A 27,069-nucleotide genomic window follows, 5' to 3' on the forward strand; every position below is an offset into this window, starting at 1 on the left:
GATTGCACTAAAATAAAGCAAAAACAGTCCATTTCGCGCTTTGAAACATGAGAATTACCACGGAATATACAGTGGTCGCTCTAGTCTAGATGTTTTGCTCATTAAAGTGTTTACAAATGTTAAGGTGCTAGATATTTGCTTTGGTTCAGAGCTATATGTATTTTACTGAAAACTAAACAGTAGTCCGCATAGAGACACTAGACTAAAACTAACAGAGTGAAAAGGCCAAACTAGGCGGGTTTTACTTTGCAGCATATGACTTTACTCTTATATATATGTATGATATATTTTGGTTGGGCGAAGAAAACAAATCAGGTATTTGCAGTGATTTCTGAATGTAGTTATATGTGTGGTTAAAATAAAAAAATTTAAAAAAAGGCTGGCATCATCCAAACAGCAAAGGCTTTCACCGACGGTCTACTACCCAACACAAGTTGCACTGCTCACTATGTAATGCATAATGCAGTCTCCACACTAGACTTCATCATAAGGAATAACTTCGTTTTAATATTACGAACTTCTGGAACTTTTCTTGTCAGGAAATCCCTTTCAATAATATTAAATAAACACTTCTAGTGCGGAACGAGAGCATAAACGGAGGGACCAAGCTCCTGTAATTAGCACGTGCACAACCAATACACGGAGTATGCTTCAAAATCCCAAAATAGACCAGCAACACAGAACAGAAACAGAAAGCAGCCCGGGCTGAGTGAGAGGGCGGGGGCTGCCCGCGCATGCACGCTCCGAGCCCCGGCGCCAAAGCTGAGTGCGGCATCTGAAGTCCCGGGTCCCAGGAGGGGGCCCGGGTGAAGACCAGCGCTGCGGAGGAGACACGGAACACGCCGAAAGAGCCCGGTGACTGGTGGAGGGGGGGAGTGTACGCGCGTGTGTCTGTGTGTGTTCGAGTGTGTCTGTGCGTGTGTCTGTCCATGTGCGCGTGGGTCTGTTTAAGGGGGGGTGAGTGTGTGTATGCAGTGTGTGTGTGTCTGTGTATGCATGTGGCTGTGTATGTGGGCATGCGTGTGTGGCTGTGTGAGTGGTTGCGCACGGGAATATGAGGCACGAGAGGGGCACGGCGCCGTGCGCGCCCACGGGGTAAAATCTCCGGCAGGAGAAGCGCGTGTCAGTCTGCTGTCCACCTTCCCCCCAGAGTGATAACATAAGTTGTCGAGCCCTAGACAGTAAAAGCTTCGCTTTTGCTTTCGTCTAGGCTCGACCTAAAAACGAGCATTGGCAGCCCGGGAGTTGTGCGCTCGCTAAAAGAAAATTTTTAAAAAGCAAGCTACAGCCTGCTTCAGTATAGAGAGGGGGGAGGTGGAGGCCAGCAGAGTGACACGATCTGTGGTGGAGGAGGGGGAGGGAATTGAAGTGGGGAGAGAGGCACGGACAGGTGAGATATGGACTGGGGGTTTTCAAAGTATCGGGGTTTTCAAAGTGCTGGCAAAAACAAAACACGCTAGTGATGCGCACGCAGCAGCACTAAAAAGTAAAAGTGATCGAGCTGAAAGGGAGGCAGATGGTAGCTGCGCGCGTGCACGCACGCGTGAACGCAAGCGCTAGGCCACCAAAAGCCTGTGGCAGCACTTTGGAAACCCCAAAACTAAATGTCTTGGAGCAGCGCATGTGCTGGCTCAACGAGACATAAAAAGTTCTTCTTGTAGGCCTCGGCAAAAGTTGAATTACACCCAAGAAATTTGCACCAAATTCTGAATTATGTAGCACACAAAATTCACAAAGTTAACCTGTATACAATTTCACGTGATTACTGAATGCAAGTGACTCGTTCGCACAGAAATGTATCTTCTAAGGATGTTTTCTGTTCTATCAACTCTTCAGCCAGTATCTGAGTCTTTTCAATAAAAAGTTTATCCTCGCATGAAGAAGTCACACAGTATACTGTCAAACCACATTTTGATGTAAAAGTGACATTTTCTCAAACCCTTATATTTTCGGCAGTAAACACGGATGCTTCAATGAATCGGCCACACAGTTTTACAAGGAGAAATACAAAAGTAATAGATGTTACGATGCAGAAAATGGACAGAAATGCAAAAAGTGGAAGAGAGAGAGAAAGCGAGTTAGTAAAGAAGAGATAGCAGGAGGCAGAGAGAAAATGATACGAAAGTACGCGAAAGCATGAACAGTGTGGTAAAGAGACAAGCCTAGAGAAAAGTAGAGACAGACAGAGGCTCAGATAGAGATTGAGCGGGCGGTGGCAGGAAAGTAAGGGCTGGGAGAGCAGGCAGAGATAGGGAAATACTGCGCTAGATGAAGTGATAGAAATATAAAGAGTGAAGTTCAGACTAGGGCGGGGGAGGGCAGAAGAGGTAACGAGCGATGACATGAAAGGCGAAGATACATTGAAACCACCACGCTGCTTCTATCTCCGCTGCACCCACATGCCGGTACTTGTTCTGAAAACAAATCAGCATTTCCTCATATTTTCAAGTGGAAGTACGTCAATACACGTATAATCACACTCCCACACGACATCTCTCGCTTCCACATTAGTGCCCGCAGCTGACACAAGTCACACGCCAGCGCCGCCGCCTCTGCTCGCATGTGACAGGGGCTGTGGTGGTGGTTAGGGGGGTGGATTGAAGCTGGGAGAGAGGCACGGACTGGGGGTTTTCAAAGTGCTGGCAAAAAAAAAAAAAAACACTAGTTATGCGAGCGTACAGCAGCACTAGAAAGTAAAAGTGATTGCACTGGAAAGGAAGCAAATGGCGGCTGCGCGTGTGCACGCTCGCGTGAACGCAAGCGCTAGGCTACCAAAAGCCTGTGGCAGCACTTTGAAAACCCTGATACTAAATGTCTCGGAGCAGCGCATGCGCTGGCTCAGCGAGACCTAAAAAAGGAGATAATCAGGATGCTCACCCTGATGCTGATCTTGTATGTAATAGACCCTGGAGACTGGGTATTAGCGCTGGACCTGCATGATGCTTATTTACACATCCCATTCCTGCAGGCCCACCGGTGTTAGCTGTGGCACGTGGTAGGTCACAAGCATTTTTAGTTCGCCCTGCTTCTTTTGGCCTTCTATGAGCCCCTCGGGTGCACATCTTCAAATGTCAGGGGTCTCAGTCTTCCCATAATTTGATGACTGGCTGTTGAAGGTGGGCTTGCCCCAGAAAGATGTCTCCCATCTCCAGACTATGGCGAACCTCCTGGCATCTTTGGGATTCATTATCTTAGAGCAAAAGTTATATTGAACCCCATCACAGAGGCTCCCCTTCATCAGAGCCATTGTGTACACAGTTCAGTTTGGTGTCTATCAGCCGGAGTGGAGAGTACAGGATATTCATGCTTTGATCCCAGAATTTCAACCTCTGTCATTGGATCTCAGGGAGGATGACTTTGAGGCTGCTGGAAACAGTCACCTCTTGCATCCTGCTAGTCAAGGACACCAGAGAAAATATGCTGACTCTGCAGTGGGATCTGAAGTCCTACTGGGCACAGTAAAAGTGGGTTCTTTCACACATAGTTCGGGTTTTAGAGGAGACTGCAAAAGATCAGTGAAGACTGCTGAGCCACGATTGGGTCAGTAGAAGACCCCAACCAGAGTTCAAATGAGGACTAATGCATCGCTTCTGCTTTGAAGAGGCCACCTGGGAGATGTCTAGCTCAGATACGTCTGGTATCTGGCGGAGACCCTGCGCTGGAGCAGAAAGCCATCCACCTGTTGTTGAAAGCCTTCCTGATGTCCATCAAAGGGAAGCTGATGCAGGTGCTTACGGACAAAACCACTGCCACTGGGTACTGCAACAAAGAGGGTAGGGTAGGGTCATGAACCCTGTGCCAGGAGGCTTGGCCTTTCTGGACAGGGTTAGACTGCCAACAATTTTTTCAGGTGACACGCCCTGGCGGGTTTCTTGATCATCAGGGAAGATGAAGGCAGATCACGAATGGCAGCTACATCTAATGGTGCAAGGACTGTTCCGTGAATGGAGAGAACCTTGCCTCAATCCTTTCACCACCACCAAGAATTCGTAGCGTCTGCACTTTTGTGCGCCGGAGTATCCAAGGCATTTATCGCTCTGAGACGTGTTAAATGTAGATTGGGCATCAGGACACCTATCCTCTTTTCTGCTGATACCTCTCCTGACGGAGTTCTGAAGACAATCATTATCAAGTCAACCCAGTGGTACTGGATTGGGTATAATGTGTGATATCCAGAACTCCTGATGTGTTTTTTTGTAGTTTTTATATAGCATAAACTCAACCCAAAGGCATTGGTGTGCTTTATAAGAGCCCCAATTGCATAATACAAGGTCACATTAATTTTTTGTTAGGAACAGGGAGATTAAATGATTGGCCCAGACTCACAAGATGCTGAGCCGATGCTGAGACTCGGATCTGGTTCCTCAGTCCTCATTGACTATGGTAGATTTCAGTCCTGGTGACTCTTCTGCCTAATTGTAGGTTATCTTTACCTTTTCAAATGTATGTACTACACAGGATGTGACTGTAAATGTATGAGGTGCTGAAGGAGCTTTATCTGCCACATTTTGTTTATACATGGCTGTCGGACGAACCCCCTATTCAGCTCTTTTTAAAATTTTATAGGGTGGAATTGTCCTAATGTCCTATTTGCTCTTACCAAAATTTATTGTGTTGTAGAGTTTGTTGCTGCCTTAAATCCTGGTGATTCAAGGAGCAGGTTGCCCCTTTCCCGCGTAGGAATTGTTTGAGACCGTCAGTATCTCGACCAAGTGCTTTTTTATTTTATTTATGCATTTCCATAAATATGGCTTAGTGCATAGGCTGGGGTAAGGCGAGATCTCTTCCAGGGGATACTCATCAATAGTTCTAAGCAGTGAATTATCCCCGTCCATGTGCGGGACACCGGAGCTTATAACAAAAAAAACAAACAAAAAAAATATATATATATACAAGTATTTGAAGGCAGTTTAACCCATAGGAATTACTGTCCTCTGACAGAAAAGAAAACTGGCACCTCGCCTTTAAACCCTTGGCTGCCTGGGTAATTTTCCTGCTGTACTGGGGGCGGGGGGGGGGGGCGCACAGTGCCTCGGTGCTCGTCATCAGCTACAGTGCTCCTGTGCTCATGACGAGCTGAGCTCGTCACGGCCACACCCGTTTTAATAGAACGTTCAGCACAGCAGGGATATTATCCCAGCATGCAAGCGTTCTAATGGCCATGACGGGCTCAGCTCGTCATGAGCACCGGAGCACTGTAGCTCATGACGAGCTGAGCTCGTCATGAGCATGCAAGGGATTAAGACTTACAAGAATCTAGGTACTTTGCCTTTAAGAACCTCAGAGAGCCCTATGCTCCCAGCATGCACCACAGGTGACAGTTAGTTCAGTTCTTTTTTCCGTCTCCTTCTGTGAGGATCCTGGAGCTTGAGCTCGACAGTTTTTTGACTTTTTAGTCAGAAATTTTTATTTTTCTTGCTGTTTAGCATTTCTCCTGTGCTGGAAGAAGTTTTACCTTCTTTTTCTGACAGAAACTTGTCATCTTTTTCTGTCAAATTGCCAGCTCTCTTCAGAAATTGTCCATCCTGTGGAAAAAAGATGGCTAGGTCAGATCCACACTCCATGTGTATCGCCTTTCTTCCTTCTTCTCATAAGGTAGCCTGTTATCACTGCCAAAGGTTTTCCTCAAGAACACTCCGTGATAGAGAGAGTATTTGGCTTCAGGCGGTGATGGAGAGAGGAAAAACACATCCAGTAAGTGGCCTTGGGGATCAAGAGCCCTCCTCTCATCAGAAGCATCGACATCTTCTACCGTCTGCCTCTACAACATCGAGAAAAAGGAAGATTCCAGATTGTTCGCCGCCGGTTTCGCAGCCACCGTTGAAGAAAAAGCCTGAACAGTCTCCGACGTCGAGACTAGGTAAGTCTCCGTCGTCGAGAAAGGCCTCGACGTCGAAGCGCCCTGCTTCTGAACAGAGGTATGGCCAAGATGCGGGTCTATCGAAGGCGAAACCTGTATCGTCGTCTAGACCCTCATCGACGTTGAGACACTCTCCGTCACCTCACCGTGGGTTGATGTCGAGAAGCTTGCCGACGTCAAAGAGAACTGGAGACCAGTCGACGTCGAGAGTAAGGCACCATTCGACGTCGAGATCACCACGATGTCGTTCGACGTCGAAATCACCACGACGGCGACGTCATTTGAAGTCCAGATCGCCACGACGTCATGCCAGGTCGACGTCGACGTCAACGTCGTTTCGCGCTTCCCAGAGCGCTTGTTCACACCTTGTGAACAAGCGCTCTGGGAAGAGCGAAACGCGTCACGTTTGGTTTGGTTTATGACTGCAATAACCCAGGATATTTTGACTTAATGGATGGCCTCCTGTGTGTTACATTGACCTGAGTGCAATATATATATATATATATATATATATATATATATATATATATATATATATATATATATATATATATACACACACACACATATCAAATTCAAATTCGAAAGCTTTATTCAACAGCAAGTCATAAAAGCAGTTACATCCTACCTCTACACAATAAATACTAAACTTACAATTCATATAAATCATTGGGTTTAAAACAAACATTAAACACTTTGTGCTGTCATTAGGATACATGAATATGATATTTCATCTAAAATTGTTATAAGAACTAAACATATGTAAAAACCATGGTTACAATAATTTATTTGGCTGCATCAAGTGATTGTAAACTACGAGTGCGAATAGTCCAAGCCCAACCTAAAAATTTTGCAACCGCAATTGCAAAGTAAGGTGTACAATCTGTTTCCAGTATTCTAAGCGCCACTGTGTGTCAGCGTGTCCCTAAGTTAAGACACACTTGTTTTATCCATTTGCGGCGTGGGCAGTCATAGAGAGGGCAAGCAAACAGTAAATTGGAAACATTCTCTGTTAGATCTTTGCAATAATGGCATTTCTCATCTCGGTTTGCAGACCAGTTTTGTGTAAATGCGTTTAAGGGAAGAGTTCCAATTCTAAATTGGAAATACAGTTTCCTATCAAACGGCTTTTCAATGGTATCCCAATAGGGTTCACATGATGGTACTGTTTTGATGTCAAGAAAACGTCGGGTTAATTTGGAATTGGATCCAATACAAGAAACAGATAATTGAACCATATCCCAATACATTTTCTTCAAAATAGGCTTTGATGGAAAACATGATACATTAGTGTTAGCCCATAGATGGTCGAGACCTAGCTTAGATAATAGGCCCCTAATTTCTTTAAGCCACAAGATGGTATGGAAGCGGTCAGCATTAATAATGTCTGATAGCGCGGCAGCATAGTGAGCTAATTCCGGGGTTGTCATTACCCGTCTCCAATATAACAGAGGGCGTAGACGAGCTAGGTCCTCTATGCTTTTTCTGCCAAGATCTAGCAGCAGAGGGACAGTAGGAGTACTTTGTGGTGCCCCAACTAGGCCCCGCAAGAACCTCTTCTCTGCCAATGACAAGTTCTTCAAATTAGAGAATCCCCATAACTCTGATCCATACAGTGAGGCACTTATCACCTTCATGTTGTAAATTTCTAAAGCAGGGGTGATTGGTTTAGTCAGCGAGGCTCTATGTTTGAGCGCTACCACACCTGCTAGTTGGTGGAATTTTAAAATTGCCATGTCAATATGACTATTCCATCTCATATTACCCTGAAGGGATATCCCTAAATATGTAAAAGCCTCTACCTGCTCTAGGGGGGTACCATTAAATGTAATTGAGCCTTTGAATGCCTTCCGTTGATTCATACACATAAACTTGGTCTTAGAAGTATTCAGCTCTAGCCCGTGAATCTGACAAAACTCTCCAAAGGCATTAACTGCCTTCTGAAGCCCACTAGGAGTTCGTGAAACTATTAGCGTATCGTCCGCAAACATGAGGACTGGCACACGAGCCCCTGCTAGAACTGGTGCATCGGTAGGGAACCTTCTTAAATAGTCCACAATACCATTAATGTATATGGAAAACAGTGTAGGGGCCAGGACACACCCCTGTCTAACCCCACGTTCCACAGGGAAAGGATCAGTCACTTCACCCTGTGCCCCCCACCTAATTCTAGCGAAGTTGTTTTCGTGTAAGCGGACAAGCAGCGTTAGCAATTCTGGCCTTATACCAGCTTCAGCAAGTACACTCCATAATTCTGGCCGGGGGACTAAATCAAAAGCTGATTTTAAATCAACAAATACAGCGGGCCATTAATCAGGGTCGCATTCCTCCAATAGAGGGCTATAAAATAGAAAACCTGGTCAATTGAACTGGTCAGGGGGCGGAAACCAGCTTGGTAAGGAGACAAGATATCTTTTTCAACTATCCAAGATTGAAGCTTGTTCTGCACTAATCGACCCATCAGTTTTTGTGCTGAATCTATAAGGCTGATGGATCTATAGTTACTGGGTAGCGTTTTGTCGCCCTTTTTAAATACTGGAATTATTTCCGCACCCTTCCAAGAAGTGGGTATAGGAGCACCCTGAGCCACAGAGTTGGCTAGCCATGAAAAGTACTGACACCATGCTTTCCGATCACTTAGAAACACATCAGCAGGGATGCCATCCATGCCTGGCGCTCTTCCCCCTGTTACACAGTCTAATGCAATGCTGACATCTTTTGTGGTAAATACTTGGCAGCTGTAGAAGACCGTGGGGGGTAGGGGATGACAATCTGCAACTAAGTTACAGGCATACTGAGGCTTAAAAAAATCTATCCACTGATTTTTGACAGCATTGTTTTGAGGTGCCTCTGGTGACCCTCCTCTATCCCACTTAACAATTGCCCAAAATGGCTTTTTATTTTTGGCGGCACAAGCAGATTTCAAGTCACGCCAATGATCTTCGTCCCACTGTTTCTTAGCTTTTTTTGGGGCTAGCCTATATATATCCCTGGCCTTCCTTACTCCTATGATATTCCTAGACCTAAGCTCGGTTCCTAGATTCTGGCGGGCTAGTCTACAAGATTAGTTGTACCATCCTAGTTTAGGAAGCTTTTTCTTAGCCTTATTTTGCACTACTGTTTTCAAAAAGAACCCCTGGAGTTTAGTAAAGAAATTAGGGTAAGGTTCAGCCATAATTTCATGGAAGTTTGGTTTAGCACTATGTGGTTTCAGACTATTTATTTCCTCAGCCACCACTCTCTTGAGATCCTCGATCTGCTTAGGGTCTTCTACCAATCTACCCCATTTTACATGGCGCTGATTGTTTGAGGAAACTATATCTAGGGTCACCTTGCCACTCTCAGGGCTTATTTCTCTCACCCCTAGATTAATTAGAAAATCCATGCAAAGGGGTTATGATCACTTTCAATTCTACTTTTTACAATCATATCATGCAGCCTATGCCAATCCCTAATATCCACAAGAAAGTAGTCTATTCGGCTGGTTGTCCTTCCATTATCAAATGTATTATTCCCTTGCCGATCAGATGGGGTGCGGCCGTTTGCTGCTCTAAGACCCTAAGCATAAGCATAAACTCTTTGTTTGGATGGCCACAGCAGACCATCTCTTTACCATAGCCAGTTCAAGCTGGGGACCTCCCCATTTGTTATCCTCATCTACGGCCAAAAACTGGTCCTCTTGTCCTAAAGGTTCAAAGGTGGTATTTATATCACCCCCTACTATTATAGACAGCTGTGTTGGCAACATCTCAAGCTCCTGGTCACGGACAGATATTACTTCAGATGTGTTCCCCCCTCCCCACCCCGACCCCCCTGGCATTGATGTGAAAGATAGCCATCCCTTGGCCATTGGCCCATGTAATGTTCACTGATAATATGTCATGCGACGTGAGGGTCCTTTGTTGGATTTTACAGTTTAATGATTGTCGTACCCATATAATCAAGCCTCCGGATGGGCGCCCTTTGGGATTTTTAGTAGCTGGAATATGAAAATTAAGAAACCCAGCCCGATAAACTGGGCTCAATGACCATGTTTCCTGAAACAGGATAATATCATGTTGGTCAATGAAGTCGCACCATTCCGGGGAGATCAGTTTATTAGCTATCCCAGCGAGATTCCAAGAAAGGTAGGACAACCTCGACTTATCAGTAGGTAGACATGCCTGCCCTGGGGGTGACAGCCTGTCTAAACTTACAGATACCAAGTCAGCTTCAGGATCTAGACTAGTAGAGGGATGGTCTAATATTCCAGAAAAAGAGGCTTCAAGCCCAAGACAAGTATATCTCTCCAAGTTGCTCACATTCAGCAGTGCAGGCGCTTCCCTGCTGAGCCCTTTTTCTTTTTGGTTAAGTAGTTCCCTCCTTCTTGCTAGGGGCACAGTAACCACATTACCCTTATCAGCAATAGTACAAAGGTCATCAAGCCCTGTTAAATCATAGAAATCAGTACTTTTACCACACCCAACTCAATCGCATTCATTAAGATTGGATAGTGCTGCGAACCTATTTTTAAGACTCAGACCCCAATCACAGGTTTGACCACCCCTAGCCCTTCCCTTTGACACCAAATTCCACTTGGTCCTCAGTATACTTGAATTCAGAATATTTCCCTTTCTAGGATAAAAGAATTCAAGAGTTAGAGGGATTATATCTGCAGTTCTACGTTGAGGGGGAAATAAGTTTGGCAGGTTGTTGGGGAGTACTTCAGGTCCTGAAAAGTGCAACACTACACAGTCACCCCCACATTTTTTGGGGCTGTTCCCTATCCAATCAACTCTTCTTGCCGTCACTATTTCCCCTGCTAGCTGCTGCTTACCCCATGGGGATATAGCCATGTTATTGGATAGCCAATGTAGTGCTTTACTTACTAAGGACGGTGTAGTTTCCATCTGGCCAGGCTTCAGGGGTGGAACGTTAGCCAAAACCAAAACAAGGGGGAGGACTCTACAATGAGCTCTACTGGGCCTTTCTCTGGACACAATGTAATTTGTCCCGCTAGCCTTGCCGAGGAACCGTCCTCGGATAGTACATGGTCCCCTAGCTCTTGATAGTGACCAGGGGGAGGGTAGGTACTGTTTTCTCACCACCACCCACCACCGGCCCCACAGGTGCTATTTTTGACTCAACTCTACATACCACTTGGTTCGGAATGTCTCCCACCTCCTCTATAGTTTTCTTTAAGAGACCCCCTAGTCTATGAACCTCCTCTGTAAGTTGGTCAATTTTTGCTACTAATGGTTTGATAATGCCCTTCAACTTTGTGTCCAACATGCTTACTAATTTCTTAAGCTGGGCATCATCCAAGGGAATACTCCCCCCGTTCTCCCCCCTTCCTTCAGCTATGTCACATTTTTTAGGTGGGGAGGCTGGTCGTTTTCTACTCGAACGTAGCCCACCTCGTTTGGGTTGGCCCTTATTACTCCCTCTGGTGATTCTAGGTGCAGGCATGGGCACTGGGGGAGGGGATTGTTCCTCTTCTGAATCTAGGTCATCCTCAGCTACCATTTCAGTCACGGCAGTTGCCGATATATTCTGTACGAAAATATCATTATTTGTCTGATCAGCCACAGGAGCCTCGTTACTAGTATCCAGCTCCAGTAAATCTCCTCTAATATGTTCAGACAAGGGGAGAATAGGGGACTGGCTCAGGCCCAATGAGGATCTTCTCACATTATTAATTTTTGCAACAACCTGTACAAGGTAGTTATCCATTGTATTAATGGGTGCAATAGTATTCTTTAGTTTAGACATAACGACCTTTGCTAGTATGTTAGACCGCTAGGCACTGTATGGTTTAAGCCCCAAGAATATAGTAGAGTCCTAAGTTAAACATATAATCAATGTGTACACAAAGCTGCAACAATTTTCGGAGTCCAACAGAGTTAAAGATAGTGCGACTCACGCTATTTTCGGCCAGAGTTCTTAGCCCAGTCCAGTCACATCCTGTCTCGGACTGGCTAAGACTGTCCGCCCTTTGTCCGGGCTTAGCCCCGGGCTGAGTCCCGCGTGCGTCCCGCGTGCACGGGAGTAGGCGTCCTCTAAATAGGGAGTTGGGGGCGGGAAGAGACACCAGGTGCGCTCTGATGGTATAGCGCTAGGCACCCTGGGTCTCGCAGTCCCAGCCCCGGCAGTAAAAGCCCAGAGACGTGTTATTCCTCAATGGTTAATCTCCGGAAATCAAGCGTTTAGAAGACAATCCGGGCAAGCAGGAAAATCAAGCGCCAGAGGTCAGAAGCAAGTCCTACGGCTGCGAGCGGCACCCCTACACACATATATATGCTCCGGGGTCCCGCACATGGGCGGGGATAATTCACTGCTTATGACTTTGATGAGTATACCCCTGGAAGAGATCCAGGATTACGGGTAAGTAATTTATCCTTCTCTCAACTCGTCCTTCTAGGAAATCCACCCGTATACTCAGCCTACCGGGAGTTAACTCTCTGTTCATTATGGTTAATCAAGCCCTGATTCCTCCCTCCAGACTTGCTTTTTTTAACTCATAAATCAGTTTCACTTATACTCACTCAGACCCTTTACCCATCTCCTGATTGCTTACTTTACTGTCTATGCAATTCTATATGTTGGCATGCTTCCAAGGCTTCACTGTTTATACCAGAAAAGTCATATGATAGATAAGCAGGCTTTTATAAGAGTTGATGCAAAGGTGTCGATGTTATTGCCTGGAATATAAGTGCAGGCACCCCTACTCTAAGGGAACTGACCCATTGTTCACATGGTTATAAGTTACATATATTTGGCATTTCCAAGAACTCCAGTTACTTAGGCAGAGATAAGCTAGTTTTGAATATTTAGAACATGAGATTAAACCTGAGTTTATGCAATGCTTTTTAAAAATATGCTCTGTTATGCTCTTTTAGTGAGTTGTCCCTTCTATTTTCTTAGGTGTTAATGGGGGATGCAGGGGAAGATGCAGAATGCCATGCAGCAAAGCTCCTTGAAGTCATTGTGCTTCAGTGTAAAGGAAGAGGAATAGATCAGGTAACATATTCTGGACAAAGCTCTGTGTCTTGACAGATACAGACGAATGAGATGATTGTTTTGTTATTGGAAGGCAGGGTTTGATTAATCTTTTTTGCACATATACTCTCTTTCTGATTATCCTCCATGGATGTCAATTTGGATAAAGGAATTAAAAGGGTGCTTTCCTGTTGCATTAGTTCTATGCACTTATATCAGTAAATAACATGAATACATAAAATATATAACCCAAGAGAATGTTGATCAGTTACTGAATGTGTTGTTCTGCTCTTATAGCGTTCATACTATTATATAATGATGTTAATGAATTGTAGTCAGTAGTAAAAAAGGCCAAGTGGCAGTGCTACCTTCTCCTATCCTCGAGACACACAATACTTTGTTAATGTATGTAAGATGAACTGACATGAGTGCTTCATGTAAGTTAACAATGGATCATACATTTAATTTCCATTTGTAAATGACAATAAATCAAAAAGTGAGAGGTGGCACCAGCGAATGTTCCCTTTAAACTGTTAAAGTTACAAAAAAGTGACAGTAGTTGCAACGAAATGGAAACAATAACATGACTGAAAGATAAAGGTATTTTGTGTATTGTGGGTCTTTCATTTCTCATAGAACTTCCCCTTTAATATGCAAGTTGTCTCATTTTGTGGTGAGGCTCTGGTGTGACTAGCTCCATTGTTGGGAACTTTGTGGCATGCTCCGATATTGTGACTGTGACTTTGCCTCTTAGTGTGTTATTTACCACCACATAATCTGTTCCATAATAAGTTGATAGCTAGATCAAAGGCCATGTCAAAACCCATGCCAACAGTGATGCCTTTGACATACCTTCCAGTCATATCCTGGTATTGAGTGCAGGGCTGTTGGGCACACGTCCTGATCAAAGCCTGTTTTCATGTGCAGTATCTTTAGCCTTGAATATATTTTGCGTAAAGGTTCAGGTGAGACACAACTCCATGCCCTGTGAACAGTGCCTGTAAAGCATGGGTGAGACAGTGAACTGCACCTACTGCTATTGTAGGTGCTAGGCGAAGGATTCCCTATGCCCAGATGTCACAGGTCCTCGCAATGGGAGGAGATGTGACCTAGCGGCTAGACCTGGCAACTTTTTATAGGGGAGCCCGGTTCAAATACCAGCCTCAGCTCAACATCCTGTGAATCTGGGCAAATCACTACATTTCACTGTGCCTATAAAAGTATGCAATTTAATCTGGTCCTTTTGGATAGCACACTAATGTCTGCCTCGAGCCAAATTTGCACTGTATAAAACTGCCACAAAAAAAGAATCCATGCCCAGCGAGTACTTATGGCACCGAAACACACTTTGGATCTGAAGACACCAAAGCCTAAGATACTAGCGCCGAAACAGTCAGACGTGCCGACGTGCGGAAATCACCAATATAAACACCTTTTTGATGCTCCCATTGACTGGACCCAAAACAGAAGGGGTTGTACATTCAACCAACGACTGGACAGATTTCCACGAAAGAGACTTTAGAAAGAAAGACTGATACAGAAGAGGAATATCTTATTCCTTTGAATAAGAGAAGTGTTGGAACTAACCCTTCCCCTTCCCCGCTTCCATCCCCCCCTTCTCCTAATTTTCAACCTTTACCAATTTCACCTGAGCATTCACCACCACATACACCTGACAACCAGGATGATGGGTATGGCAATGGGGATGAAGATTATCAGCCAGTACTTATTGACCTATGGGACGACTACAACACTAATTTGCCCACAGGTAATGGTCCTGACTTGTATCCTACCAAGCCCTCTCCACCGGACAACAGTGTAGGTTACATTGAATTGCTGGGTAGAGCAGCCAACTACCATCGGGTGCAGCTGCACAAAGAATCCCTTGAAGAGTATTTCCTCTTTGAAACCCTTAGCAGCACGCAAAAGTTACCACACACACTACCCATGCTCAAAGGGATGATAAGACATGTAGATGACATCTTTAACTACCCTGTCAGGGCTCGTATTCTTATCCCTAGAGTAGATAAGAAATACAAGCCAGCACAATCTGACCCATTGTATGTAAGGGGACAATTACCAATGGACTCCCTGGTTGTGTCCAACACACGAAAAATAGCTAACTCACAAACTACAGGAGATGCTCCACCGTCAGAAAAAGAATCCAAGCTTATTGATGCTTCAGGGGAAAGGGTGGCCTCTCAGGCAGAAAACGTCTGGCATATCTCTAACATTCAGGCATTGCTAGCACGATACGACCATGCACACTGGGACGAGATGGAGGAATTGATCTAATTTCTACCCCAAGAACATAGATCTAAAGCGCAAGATCTAGTGCGGGAGGAACAACTTATTTCAAATAATTCAATCAGGTGCTCCCTAGATGCTGCAGACACTGCTTCTAGAGCTGTAAACAGCAACGTCCTTTTAAGGAGGCGCACCTGCTCTGTATATCTGGGTTTAAACCAGAGCTGCAAACCTCTTATTAAACACACCTTTTGATATGGAACACCTTTTTGGCCCAGTGATCGATTCTTCACTGGAAAAGATGAAGAAAGACACTGTAGTGGCCAAATCCATGGGAGCCCTTCAGTCTGCACAAGCCTGTGGTTCCTTTCTGTGCTCTTTCTACCGCGGACGCTCCAAGAATACCTCCTCAGACACCACCTACAAGGGCAATAACCAAACCTCTGCCTGTAAGGGTTTCTTCAGAGGGGTAGAGGTTCATACACAAGGACCTCTCCCTTCAATCCAAAACAGTGACTTGCCTACACTTCCCCCCCGATGACTCAACACCTGTCGGGGGAAGACTTTCAGATTTCCTACCAATCTGACAGTCAATAACAACAGACAAGTGGGTACTACAAATTACCTGTTCTGGTAACTGCCTGGAGTTCACCAACACTCATCAAAACATTCCCCCGAAGTCACACAAACTCATCAGATCACCCACAGCTCCTCAAACAAGAGGTACAGTCTTTCCTTCTAAAAAGGGCTATAGAGCCTGTTCACCACAACACCACGGGTCGGGCGTGTACTCCTTTTACTTCCTAATACCCACAAGAGATGGTTCCCTCAGGCCAATATTAGATCTCAGAGAACTGAATCTTTACATACAGTCAGATCATTTCCACACGGTAACATTTCAACAAGTACTACCTCTTCTGCAAAAAGGTGACTTTCTGCCTACTCTAGACCGAAAGGACGCCTTTTTCCACATTTCAATCCACCCTGCTCATCGCAAATTCCTCAGGTTTGTGTTAGCGGGTCAACACTACCAGTTGAAGATACTCCCGTTCGGAGTCACCACTGCCCCCAGTGTCTTCACAAAGTGTCTGGCGGTAGTAGCTGCTCATCCGAAAAGACCAAGCATCCATGTCTTCCCACACTTGGACGAGTGGCTCATCAAAGCCAGCACGTACCGGCAATGCCTCCGGCACACTTTCAGAACAATTCAGTTTCTACATCAACTAGGGTTCACAGTCAATGTGCTAAAATCACATCTCTAGCCAGCCAATGCTCAAAACTACCAAGGAGCCACTCTAAATACTCAAAAGGCTCTGGTGTTTCCCAACGTAGCCAGAATTCGCAAGATTCAGGCTTTAGTTCTCCAGTTTCTACCCAATCAATCGCTTCCAGCTCGGGTTCATATGCAACTGCTGGGAATGATGGCATCTTGCATCATGATCGTCCCCCATGCCAGGCTACACATGTGTCCACTTCAAGAATGCTTAGCCAGTCAGTGGAACCAGTCACAGGGTCTATTAACCGATCTAGTGTTGTTAAGGGGCCGTACTCATCGCTCTCTGAGGTGGTGGACCATACAAAATTTATCAAAAGGCCGGCCCTTCATAGACCCGGTTCCACAGACAGTACTAACAGCGGACGCGTCCCTCACTGGCTGGGGAGCTCATATTTAGCAACACACAGTGCAATGCCTGTGGAGCCAATATCAGTCCTTTAGATTTACTTGCAATCTTTCTAGCTCTCAAGACGTTTCGGACTCATCTGGAGGGCAAAACTGTCTTGGTTCGTACTGACAACAAGACATGTATGTATTACATACAAGAACAGGGGGACACACTCTCTCCAACTGTCCCACTTAGCCCAAGACATCTGGAGGTGGGACATTCACCACAACCTTCATCTCCTAATGGAACATCTGCCAGGAGTGAACAACCAGATTGCATACCTCCTCAGCAGGTGGAGGCAGCAAATACACAAATGGGAACTTAACCCTCAAGTTCTCCTCCCATACTTCCAAGCTTGGGGAGTCCCTAAGATAGATCTGTTTGCCACACACCAAAACGTCAAAGCTTCGCCTCCAGGTACCCACAACCGTAATCCAAAGGCAATGCACTACAGATGAACTGGTCAGGGATATTTGCCTATGCCTTTCCGCCTCTCCTACCCATTCCATGAGTGGTTCGGAAGGTCAGGCAAACTTATCTCGCACTGATCCTAGTAGCTCCCACATGGGCACGCCAACCTTGGTCCATTACCCTGTTGAAGCTGTCTCTGGGGTAAACATCCATTAGTACGCGGCTGTAACACTGCGTACCATTACCGCGCAAGCATTACAACGCATGCAGTGTTACAATGCGTAGCTTTTACTATGCAAGTTGATACATCGCATGCATTGTAGTGCTTGTGAAGTAAAGGCTATCCACATCATTGTAGGGAAACGGAGGCCCTTCCGTTTCATCACACCGACGTGCAACACTGTTTCCCGGTGTTGTGGTGTCCAGAGTCCAAACAGAGACATAAGGGAAGGCTTTGCAGCCCTCGCCGGCGTTTCCCCCTCCTACCCCTCCTGGGGCGTCGGCGGACCCCTCGCCTCGCGCAGGACCCTCCGCGGCGCCGCCGATGGCTCTGGCCCTGGCACCGGCTGGTTCAGATCCAGGCTTGGAGGATGTGGTGCTGTTGGTGTGCGGCTCCTCTGGGGCACCTCCTTCAGGCCACGGCGTCTCTGCCTTGCCGCAAACTCCTGCGGGAGTCCCTGTGGTGTCGCAGAAGGTCGCCGGGGCTCGGGTCGCACCCTGAGCCCCTCTCGTCCTTTGACAAGGCGGTCCTGTCTAAGGCCAAGTTGACACCGGTACCGCGCCGGCAGCAGCTGTACCCTGCAGAGCTACAGGAGTCGGTGAACCCTCCTCGTCCGGGTCGTGGGCGGGTTTCGAGCCCTCGACCCTCTCCAGGCCCCTCTCGCCCCTCCCCACAGGCTGCTGCCTTGATGAAGGGTGAGTCGGAGGTTGAATCATCCCTGGCACTGCCTTATGGGTTGCCGAGTGATCTACGCCTCATTCTGGGCCGCAGCTGGCGGAGGGCTTCGAGCTACTCTGCATTCCCGTCTCGTTCCCCCGCTCAGGCGGCTCGTCCCGGCACCGCCCCAGGGCCGGTTCGACTTCAGCTCCGCTCCGGTCTCCACTCCTGTCTACGATGCTGGGTGACTTGGAGGAACCTTGTCCTGTGCTGTCGAATGGTGCCGACAACCTGACTCAGGCTTCAGACTCTATGGCTCCGCGCAGGGGTCGTACCGCGGATTCGTCTTCCGACGCTCCTTCTCCGGAGGTGGGCTGTATGTTGGTGCTGTCCTCCCCAGAGACTGGTCGCCGTGTGGTGTCTTTTTCACTGGCGTCGAAGGGCGGCTCCCTGCCAGTCCTGAGGCAGAGGTGTTTGTCTGAAGAGCGGCAGGTCCCTCATTCTTTGGCTCCTCCTGACTTTCAGATCTGGCCCTTGCCCATCCCGCTTGGCCTCAAGGACGGCTGCCTTAGTTTGCAGCCGCCGCCCACGGAGGAGCTGCTTTCCCCACCGCGGGGCCCTACAAAGGCGGGTGCCGCCTTCGCTCATGCAGTGTCCACGGCTGTGGGCGTCCTACGTATGGGTGACCTGGTGGCTCACTTCCCGGCAGACCATCTTTTGGGGGTCCTCCACCAGGGCTCTGGTGGGAGGGAAAAATGTCTTCCCTTTGAAGGTTTCCTCCTTTCTGCCTTGACAGGAGCTTGGAGGCGTCCTGCCTCAGGAAACCCGGTTCCTCAACATCTTCTGCACCGTCACCTCCCGGCGCCGTGTGACCCGCCGTGCCTTTCCCTCCACCACTCTGCCTCCAGTCCTCTTTTGCGGACTGCTTTTCCCTCCCTGCCACCGCTGTTGACTCTACTATCCCGAGAGGCACGCTGGTTGGACTCTTGCGGGCGCAACATGTTCGCCTGAACCAGCGCTGCCCTGCGGGCCCTTAACAACTTGTGTGTGCTGGCTCAGGCCTCTTCCTGTTCGTGGGATTCAGCTGAGTCTCTGGGATCCGCAGCATCCCAGGAGGGTGGCCAGGTGGACTTACTGCATCATGCGTTGGATGGCCGGGAGCTTGCGGCGTTTATTCTCCGTTCCGCTCTAGACATCTCAGAGGTGCTGGGCCGGGCCATGGCTTCCTCGGTCGCTCCATCGCCTTGCTTGGCTTCGGGATGGAGTATTCCCTGAGAATATTCGAGAGCGACTCATCGACCTTCCGTTTGACGGTAGCCTGTTGTGCCATGCTCCGGCCGACTCCGCCATTCAGAGGCTCTTGGCAGGGCTCCGCCCTCCTCCTCCTCCGCCTTACACTCCTCCTCCTCCTCCGTACCCTCCTCAGTGACTCCTGAGTGGGGTTGATTCTGGCCCTTTTTAGGCCAGTGGTTCTGGCCATTTGCGTCCTTCCTTGGGACTTTGGCGTTGTTGGCTGCTTTACGCCCCTTTTGTTGATTATGTATGTTGCAATTGTTACGCAGACTTGGCCCTGAGATAAGGCCTTCTGCTTGCTTGGGCTGCTTGTCAAGCCTGTCGCGGGGGTATTTTTCCCTGTGGCTCTTTTGTTTTTCCTCTGCTGCGGAAGTTCTCCCAAAGAGGGTTCCCATATTTTGGGACATATCGTGCCCTGGGTAGCTGTCATATGGCTTGCGCTCTGCTGGAGGGTTCTGGTCGCCTTTGGGTGCCTGTTCTCCATGGCGTTGTGTAGGTTGCTTTGCGCCTGGAGGTTGTGTGCGCGGCGACTCGTAGTGGTGTGCCCGGGCATCTCATCCTCTCCCTGCTCCTGCCCTGAGGTCTGGGATGATCCTTTGTTCTCCCTTGCCAGGCGACACCTCCTCGGCCTTCCTGGGTCCTCGGGCGGTTCTTCTTGCTTCTGGCGGCTTTGACTGCCAGTGCTGTTCTGGCTGGCGGTTGTCTCCACCTGGAGTGGGTTTGCCTTCTTTCCTCGCTTCCTTCGGTCTTCTAGGCTTCTTCTACTTCTTCCTCCCTCCTGTCTTGGCATTGGGCGGAAGCTGTGTTGCCTTGTGGGGCAGTGGGGTGCTCGGCCTCTCCAGCCTTACCCTTGATTCCTCTTCAGCCTTCTTCTCCCTCCTACATCCTTTTGGGGTCGGTAGGGGTCTGCTTGGGGGGGTTCCCCTTGCCTGGCAGGGACGAGGTTTTACCTGGTCTGCAGATCTGGTCCCCAGGGGCCCTCTGTTCTGTATCGGCTGGTGGGGTCCTTCCGCAGTCTCTCCCTCCCAGGGGGTATTGCTAGGGTATCTATTCTACGGGAAGGAATCTGCGGCTAGTAGTCTCTATCAGTGGTACGAGTTACTTACCTTCGGTAACGTTGTATCTGGTAGAGACAATTCTAGCCGCAGATTCTTTCACAGCCCACCCTTCCTCCCCTTTTCTGCGAGGACCCTTAGGTTGGTCTTCAGTACTCACCTCTCGGGGGCTGTATCTCCTGTGAGTGCCTTCCTTGTTCTTGACGGGTGACTCTGTCTGAGGGCAGTTCATTGCTCCTTTGGTTCTTGGAGGATGGGGTCCCAGTGTTTCGATGCCCTGGTACTCCGGCTACTCCAGGTTTAGGAGGGAATGCTTTCTATCCCTGTCCTCCCTCTCCTCCCCCTTCCATTGCTATCTTCTGGCCAGGGCTTGCCCTTGTCCCTTGTGGGTGGTTGCCCTCTATGTTGGGGTGGCTTGGAGGTTTGTTGTCCCTGTCTGTCTCGGGACTGGTCACATTCCTTGCTCAGGATGGGGGTTGTAGGTTAACTACGTGTGTCATGACTTTTACGCATGTTCTGTGCCTCTGGGGCACAGGGATGGGAGGCTGTCTATGTGCTGGCAGGGTGACTGCGCTGGGTTCTGCTTGTTCTTTCTTCTTTCCCTGCCTTGTGTTCTGCGGTGTGACACTAGTGTGGGTGGTGTTGTTAGTCACGGTTTCTTTCCAAATGTTCTGCTTTTCGCACACTGTTCCCATGCTTCCGCACTTTTTTGTCTGGTGGTTCCGCGTTGTGGTGCGGAAAATTTCTCTGAAGAAAACTGACGTAGGCGTGCCGGGGCGGGTCTTATGTGACCTCGCTGATATCATATGCGCGGACGACACCTGGGCGAAGTTGTGTGATGTCGTCCCACTCCCGGCACGCGGGGATTCTGTGGCAAAAAAGTTTCCGGACGCAGTCTCGAGACTGGGGATATTCTACGTGAAGGAATCTGCGTCTAGAATCGTCTCTACCAGATACATCGTTACCAAAGGTAAGTAACTCGTACTTCAATTAAAAAAAGGGGTTAGGAAAAATAAGCGGGGTAAATGTCTGTATTTATTACTAGGCAAGTTTTTAGTTCGCTTACTTTAACACTTGCAATGTAAAGGTATGCAAACTAAAAACTTGCATAGTAACGGTATTTGCTAAGTAAAAACATCGAAGTAAAAAGCTGCAAAGTAATGGTATGCGAAATAACGATTCATATTCTTCTCTGGTCTCGCATCAAAAGCTGCATTTAATCTCCAGTCTCCTCAACAGAGCCATGGAGAAATCAGACACCCAGATCCCAAACAACTGAACCTCACGATCTGGCTCCTGAAGTCATAGAGTTTGGTTATTTAAACCTTCCACCAGACACTCTGACTATCATTAGGGAGGCCAGAAGGCCTACCACAAGAGTCTGTTACCCAGCTTAGTGGAAGCGATTTATTTATTGCAATAACAATCATATCAACCCTTGTGATGCTTCCATAGAAAACATCATCTGCTATCTATTACACTTGCAGCAGTCAGCGAAGGCGTACACCTCCTTCAAACTACACCTCGCTGCAATAGCTGCGTATCTACAAAGTAGGCAGCATCTGTAGTTTTTTAGAGTACCCGTAATTAAAGCTTTCCTGGAAGGACTAAAGAGTCATACCACCTAGACTCCCACCTGCTCCAGTGTGGAATCTTAACATAGTCCTCACAAGATTAATGGGCCCACCTTTTGAACCCATGCACAAATCGAACTACAGTTCCTCTCTTGGAAAACCGCTTTCCGCATTGCAATCACTTAAATGAGGATAGTAGGTGAACTACTGGCACTAACCATAGAAGAACCCTTTCTCCAACTACACAGAGACAAAGTGGTTCTTCGTACCAACCTCAAATTTTTACCTAAGGTACTATTTGAATTACACATAAATCAGTCAGTAGAATTACCCGTATTCTTCCCTCAACCTGATTCTGTTACAGAACAATCTCTGCACACCTTAGATGTTGGAAGAGCACTCTTGTACTACATCTAAAGAACAAGATCATTTTGTAAAACTAAACAACTCTTGGTTACTTTTGCACCACTGCACAAGGGCAATTCTATCTCCAAATCTGGTATTGCAAGGTGGATTATTAAGTGCATTCAAACTTGCTATGCAAAAGCTCAGAGGGCTCTAACTGTACCCCTAGAGCGCATTCCACTCGCAAGCTAGGGGCCACTATGGCTTTCTTAGAAACATCCCCATAGTTGACATTTGCAAAGCTGTAACATGGTCTACACCGAACACATTCACCGAACACTATTGTGTAGATGTGTTAGCGAGACAACTCCATCAGCTACAGGATAACCACCGCTTTGGGAGGATACTGCTATATAGTCTATGCAAAGCATGTGAACTACAGCTCACATGCCTCGAACGCATAATGTTACTTACCCAGTAAGCATCTGTTCTTGGCATGTAGAGCTGTAGATTCACTTGCACCCACCCACCTCCCCGGGTACCTGTAGCTGCTGCAGTTCTCTTTAGTTTACGTACATACCTGTCAAAGATTACACTTTAACTATTAGACAGTGTGTTTTGCTTGTTAGCTCTCCACTATTTTTGTTGGTTTTGCTTTGTTCTGTGTCCTTTAATGTGGCTTCGACAGTTCATGAGTGAACGCAGAGTGCCTTCTTGATGTGATTGCTTACATCTTTGGATAAAATTAGGATGTTTGTTTGGAATGTTGCCTTGGAGATGTACTTATTACAGTGTAAAGGTTGCTTCTGTGGATCGCTGCAATGAGTGCATAGCGGTAAGGAAGATATTAGGAGATTCGGGTGCAATGTCACCCTTTAACTTTTATGAAGAAATATATGTTTGAGGCATGTGGGCTGCTGAATTCATATCTTAGCATAGATCGCCGCCTAGTGTTAGGTCTGGATGATTGCACCTTGTTGTCTTGGTAGAGTCTTCGAAGTATCCCGAGATAGGTGACTCCTCCCCTAGACCACAGTGCGTATGGGCATCTTCTCCATCTTCAGATTGTTTTTCTCCGCCATTGGGTTCGGATGCACTTCGACAACTCTAACTTCGGGACCAAAGTTTTCCAACTTTCTAAGGCAAAAAACCTTATACTTTCGACAGTATTGTTTCCGCTCTGTATCCCTCGACTCGACAACTCTTTCCGTCTATCTATGGTAGTCGACGCCACGTGGGCCTCCTGCCGATGAAAAGGACCTCGTTCAAAAGGTTCCCACAATGTCGATCCAAGTTTCCACATAGCGACAAGCATACAGTAATGCAACAGGTGCCTATCTCCGGAGCACAACGAAGAAAACTGTCCAGCTTGTGCTCAGTGCGGGTCGAAGAAAACTATCCGGAACCGAAGAGCTGCTCGACTAGAGATGCAGCGACAGGCACCTGAACCGGAAAACATTTTCGACGACGAACATGTACTCCCAGATGCAGCGGACTCCGACTTAGAACTAGTCACAGTAGAAGACCAGTCGGACTCCGATGACGACATCCCACCGGGGCAAACCGTGAATACCAAAGCCCCTTCCCTGCCTCCACCTCCAGACAAGGCTCCGGTCAAAGCATCGCCTAAAAGCCTTGGCCGCGACCGAAACACCGCTTCAGAAGCCCCGCCTTCAGGCTTGGCTCCGAAAACAATACCCAAGCTTTCCGGTACCCAAGGACCAAGCAAAACACTTACCAAAAAGGCCGTCGACTTACTAACAGCAGCGGAGCCGAGAACGGGCGCTGACATTAAAAAAACCGTCGATCCGAAAAAGGGCGTCGAACCAAAGAAGGTCGTCGATCCGAAAAAGGGCGTCGAGCCAAAGAAGGTCGTCGATCCGAAAAAGACTGTCGACCCAAAAAAGGTTGTCGCTCCAAAGAAAACCGCCGACCCGAAAAAGGTCACCGAAAAAAGGAATCGAGCCAAAGAAAGTCGTCGATCCTAAGACTGGCACCGAGCCGAAGAATGCCGTCTAACCGAAAAAGGCAGTCGAACCGAAAAAAGTTGTCGAGCCGAAAAAACACACCGAGCCTGAAAAAGCTGTCGACCCAAAAAGGACAGTTTAACCGAAGAAGGTCGTCGAGTCGAACAAGGCCATCGAGCCGAAAAGAGCTGTCGAGCCGACAAAGGACGTCGAGCTGAAAAAAGCTCAACAGAAAAATAAAAACAAGCAAGCGACCGATCCAAAAACATCGGCGCCGAAGCCACGGACAGTGGAAGAAGAGCTCTTTCAACCTTATCCAGTGAACCCAGACCAAAATAGACTGTATATAGAACCTGATACAGTTTACAATAAGAACAAATGAAGACTGGACACTGAGGCTCCTTCTCCTGTTCCTCCTAGGAAAAAGGACTTTGGGACATCCCCTTCTAGACCTTTCACACCTCCTCCTTTCACTCCTAACATGCATTATGTTCCATATTCTCCTACACCTCCACACTATGATGAGGGAGAAGACATGGGTGAAGACCCTCAACAGGATTCTATAGACCCTGATGATCAAGGAAACCAGAATCATACATGGAGCGATCAGAAGGACCCTGATGACCCATATGATACACATCCCATACCCGATCCCTAGACATACCCCACAAAGCCATCTCCTACTGACGACACTGTCGCCTTTATAGATTTATATAGTTAGTTATAGATTTATATAGCGCTGAATCACCCATGAGCGTATCTCGGCGCTTAGGCTGTGGAACCCTTCCTGGCTCTAACTGTGAGGGGCGGAGCCAGGCATCCCAGCGCTGGTGGGGCCATTGTGGAGATTAAGCAAGCTATTGCCCAGAGTTGCAGCGTGGGGCCCATGATTAGAGAAGGTGCCGAAGCGAGAATTATCGAGTCCGCGGACATTGATCCTAGACCCTGCCGCATCAGAAATTGAACCCTGGTCCCGGGCCTGATCTCTGCTTCAGGGTCTGCCGCCTCTAACCTGTGAGCCACACTTCGTCTTTAACCAGTTAGTTGACAGAGCAGCTCAGTATCATGGCGTAAGCATGCACACTGACCCAGTAGAGGAGGATTTCCTATTTAACACCTTCCCAACATCAGAGAAAAGTGTACGTATACTCCCTATGCTAAAGGGAGTACTAAAGCACGCACCAGACATCTTTAAAGACCCAGCCAGAGCGTGTGTCCTCAATCCAAGAATTGAAAAGAAATATAAACCAGCCCCAACAGACCCCTCTTATATCAAGTCTCAGTTACCACTAGACTCTATAGTTGTTTCTAATGCTAGGAAAAGGGCAAATTCGCAAACAGGTGATGCCCTCCCCCCCCCCCCCCCCCCCACCCCCTCCTGACAAGGAGTCAAAAATCTTAGAAGCCTCAGGGAAAAGAGTGGCCTCTCAGGCAGCAAATACCTGGAGAATTGCCAATACACAAGCTCTCCTAGCACGCTATGACAGAGCACACTTTGATGAACTGGAGGGATTATTACAACACCTACCAGAACCCTATAAATCAAAAGCTAATGACCTAATACAGGAAGGGAAATTCATCACTAATGCATCCATAAAATGTGCCCTTGATGCAGCTGATACAGCAGCTAGGTCTGTCAACACTAGTGTGTTGCTACGCCGGCATACCGGGCTCCGCATCTCAGGTTTTAAAAATGAGGTGCAATCTACCATTAACCAGGATTTCTTGTTTGGCCCTGCAGTTGATACCATCTTAGACAAGATGAAAAAAGATACTGACACCGCTAAGTCCATGGGTGCACTTCAATTTCAACAGTCTAGGAGCTCCTTTTGTTACCCCTCTTTTCGAGGCAGAGGCAACACATCCCAAACCTCTTCATCATTTAAAAGTACTACACAAGGCACCTTTATTAAAGGCTCCAACAGAGGAGGTTATAGAGGGAACAATAACAAGGGCAGAGGACGTGGTGGTAATAGCACCAGAGCCTCCACCGCCAACAAACAGTGACTTGTTCACACTCCCTCCAGACCACTTAACACCAGTCGGAGGCAGAATAACACAATTCCTACCAGTCTGGAATGCCATTACGACAGACAGGTGGGTGAGACAAATTATCCAGTATGGTTATTGCCTGGAACTCACTTCTACTCCACCCAACATATACCGCCCAAACACCAAAGAACACATCACGCTGTTACAACAAGAGGTGCTATCCATGCTGGAAAAAGGTGCCATAGAGCCAGAACCTTTTCAACATCAAGGGACAGGAGTATACTCTCTATACTTCCTTATTCCCAAAAAGGACGGATCCCTCAGACCAATATTGGACCTCAGACCTCTGAACCAATACATACTCTCAGAGCATTTCCATATGATCACTTTACAACAAGTACTCCCACTACTCCAGCAAGGCGACTTCCTTGCTACATTAGACCTCAAAGATGCATACTTTAACATCCCTATACATCCAGCTCACAAGAAATACCTCAGGTTCACAAAAGAAGGTCACCACTATCAATTCAAAGTTCTCCCCTTCGGGGTAACTACAGCACCAAGGGTTTTTACAAAATGCCTAGCAGTAGTAGCAGCACACCTCAGAAGGCAACACATCCATGTGTTCCCCTACCTCGACGATTGGCTCATAAAAGCCAACTCATAAGCACAGTGTGCAAGCCATAGGTCGCAGACAATCCAGCTACTGCACAGTCTAGGATTTTCCATAAATTACCCAAAATCACATCTGCAACCCTCCCACATACAACAATATCTGGGAGCAACAATAAATACCTCAGTGGCGA

At 47.4% G+C, this 27,069-nt stretch overlaps 1 protein-coding gene across 2 annotated transcripts in view; it reads left to right on the plus strand.

The window, feature by feature from the left end:
* Nucleotides 1–27,069, plus strand: part of IPO8 (importin 8) — a 672,931-nt gene that overhangs the window by 467,050 nt on the left and 178,812 nt on the right. For both annotated transcript variants that reach the window (XM_086952791.1, XM_086952792.1), the window contains one exon: nt 12,764–12,859. In XM_086952791.1, coding sequence (XP_086808917.1) covers nt 12,764–12,859 — 96 coding nt within the window. The remainder of the gene's footprint in view (nt 1–12,763; nt 12,860–27,069) is intronic.

Source organism: Lissotriton vulgaris, chromosome 1_2 (genome assembly GCF_964263255.1).
Source record: "Lissotriton vulgaris chromosome 1_2, aLisVul1.2, whole genome shotgun sequence".
NCBI classification, from domain to species: domain Eukaryota; kingdom Metazoa; phylum Chordata; class Amphibia; order Caudata; family Salamandridae; genus Lissotriton; species Lissotriton vulgaris.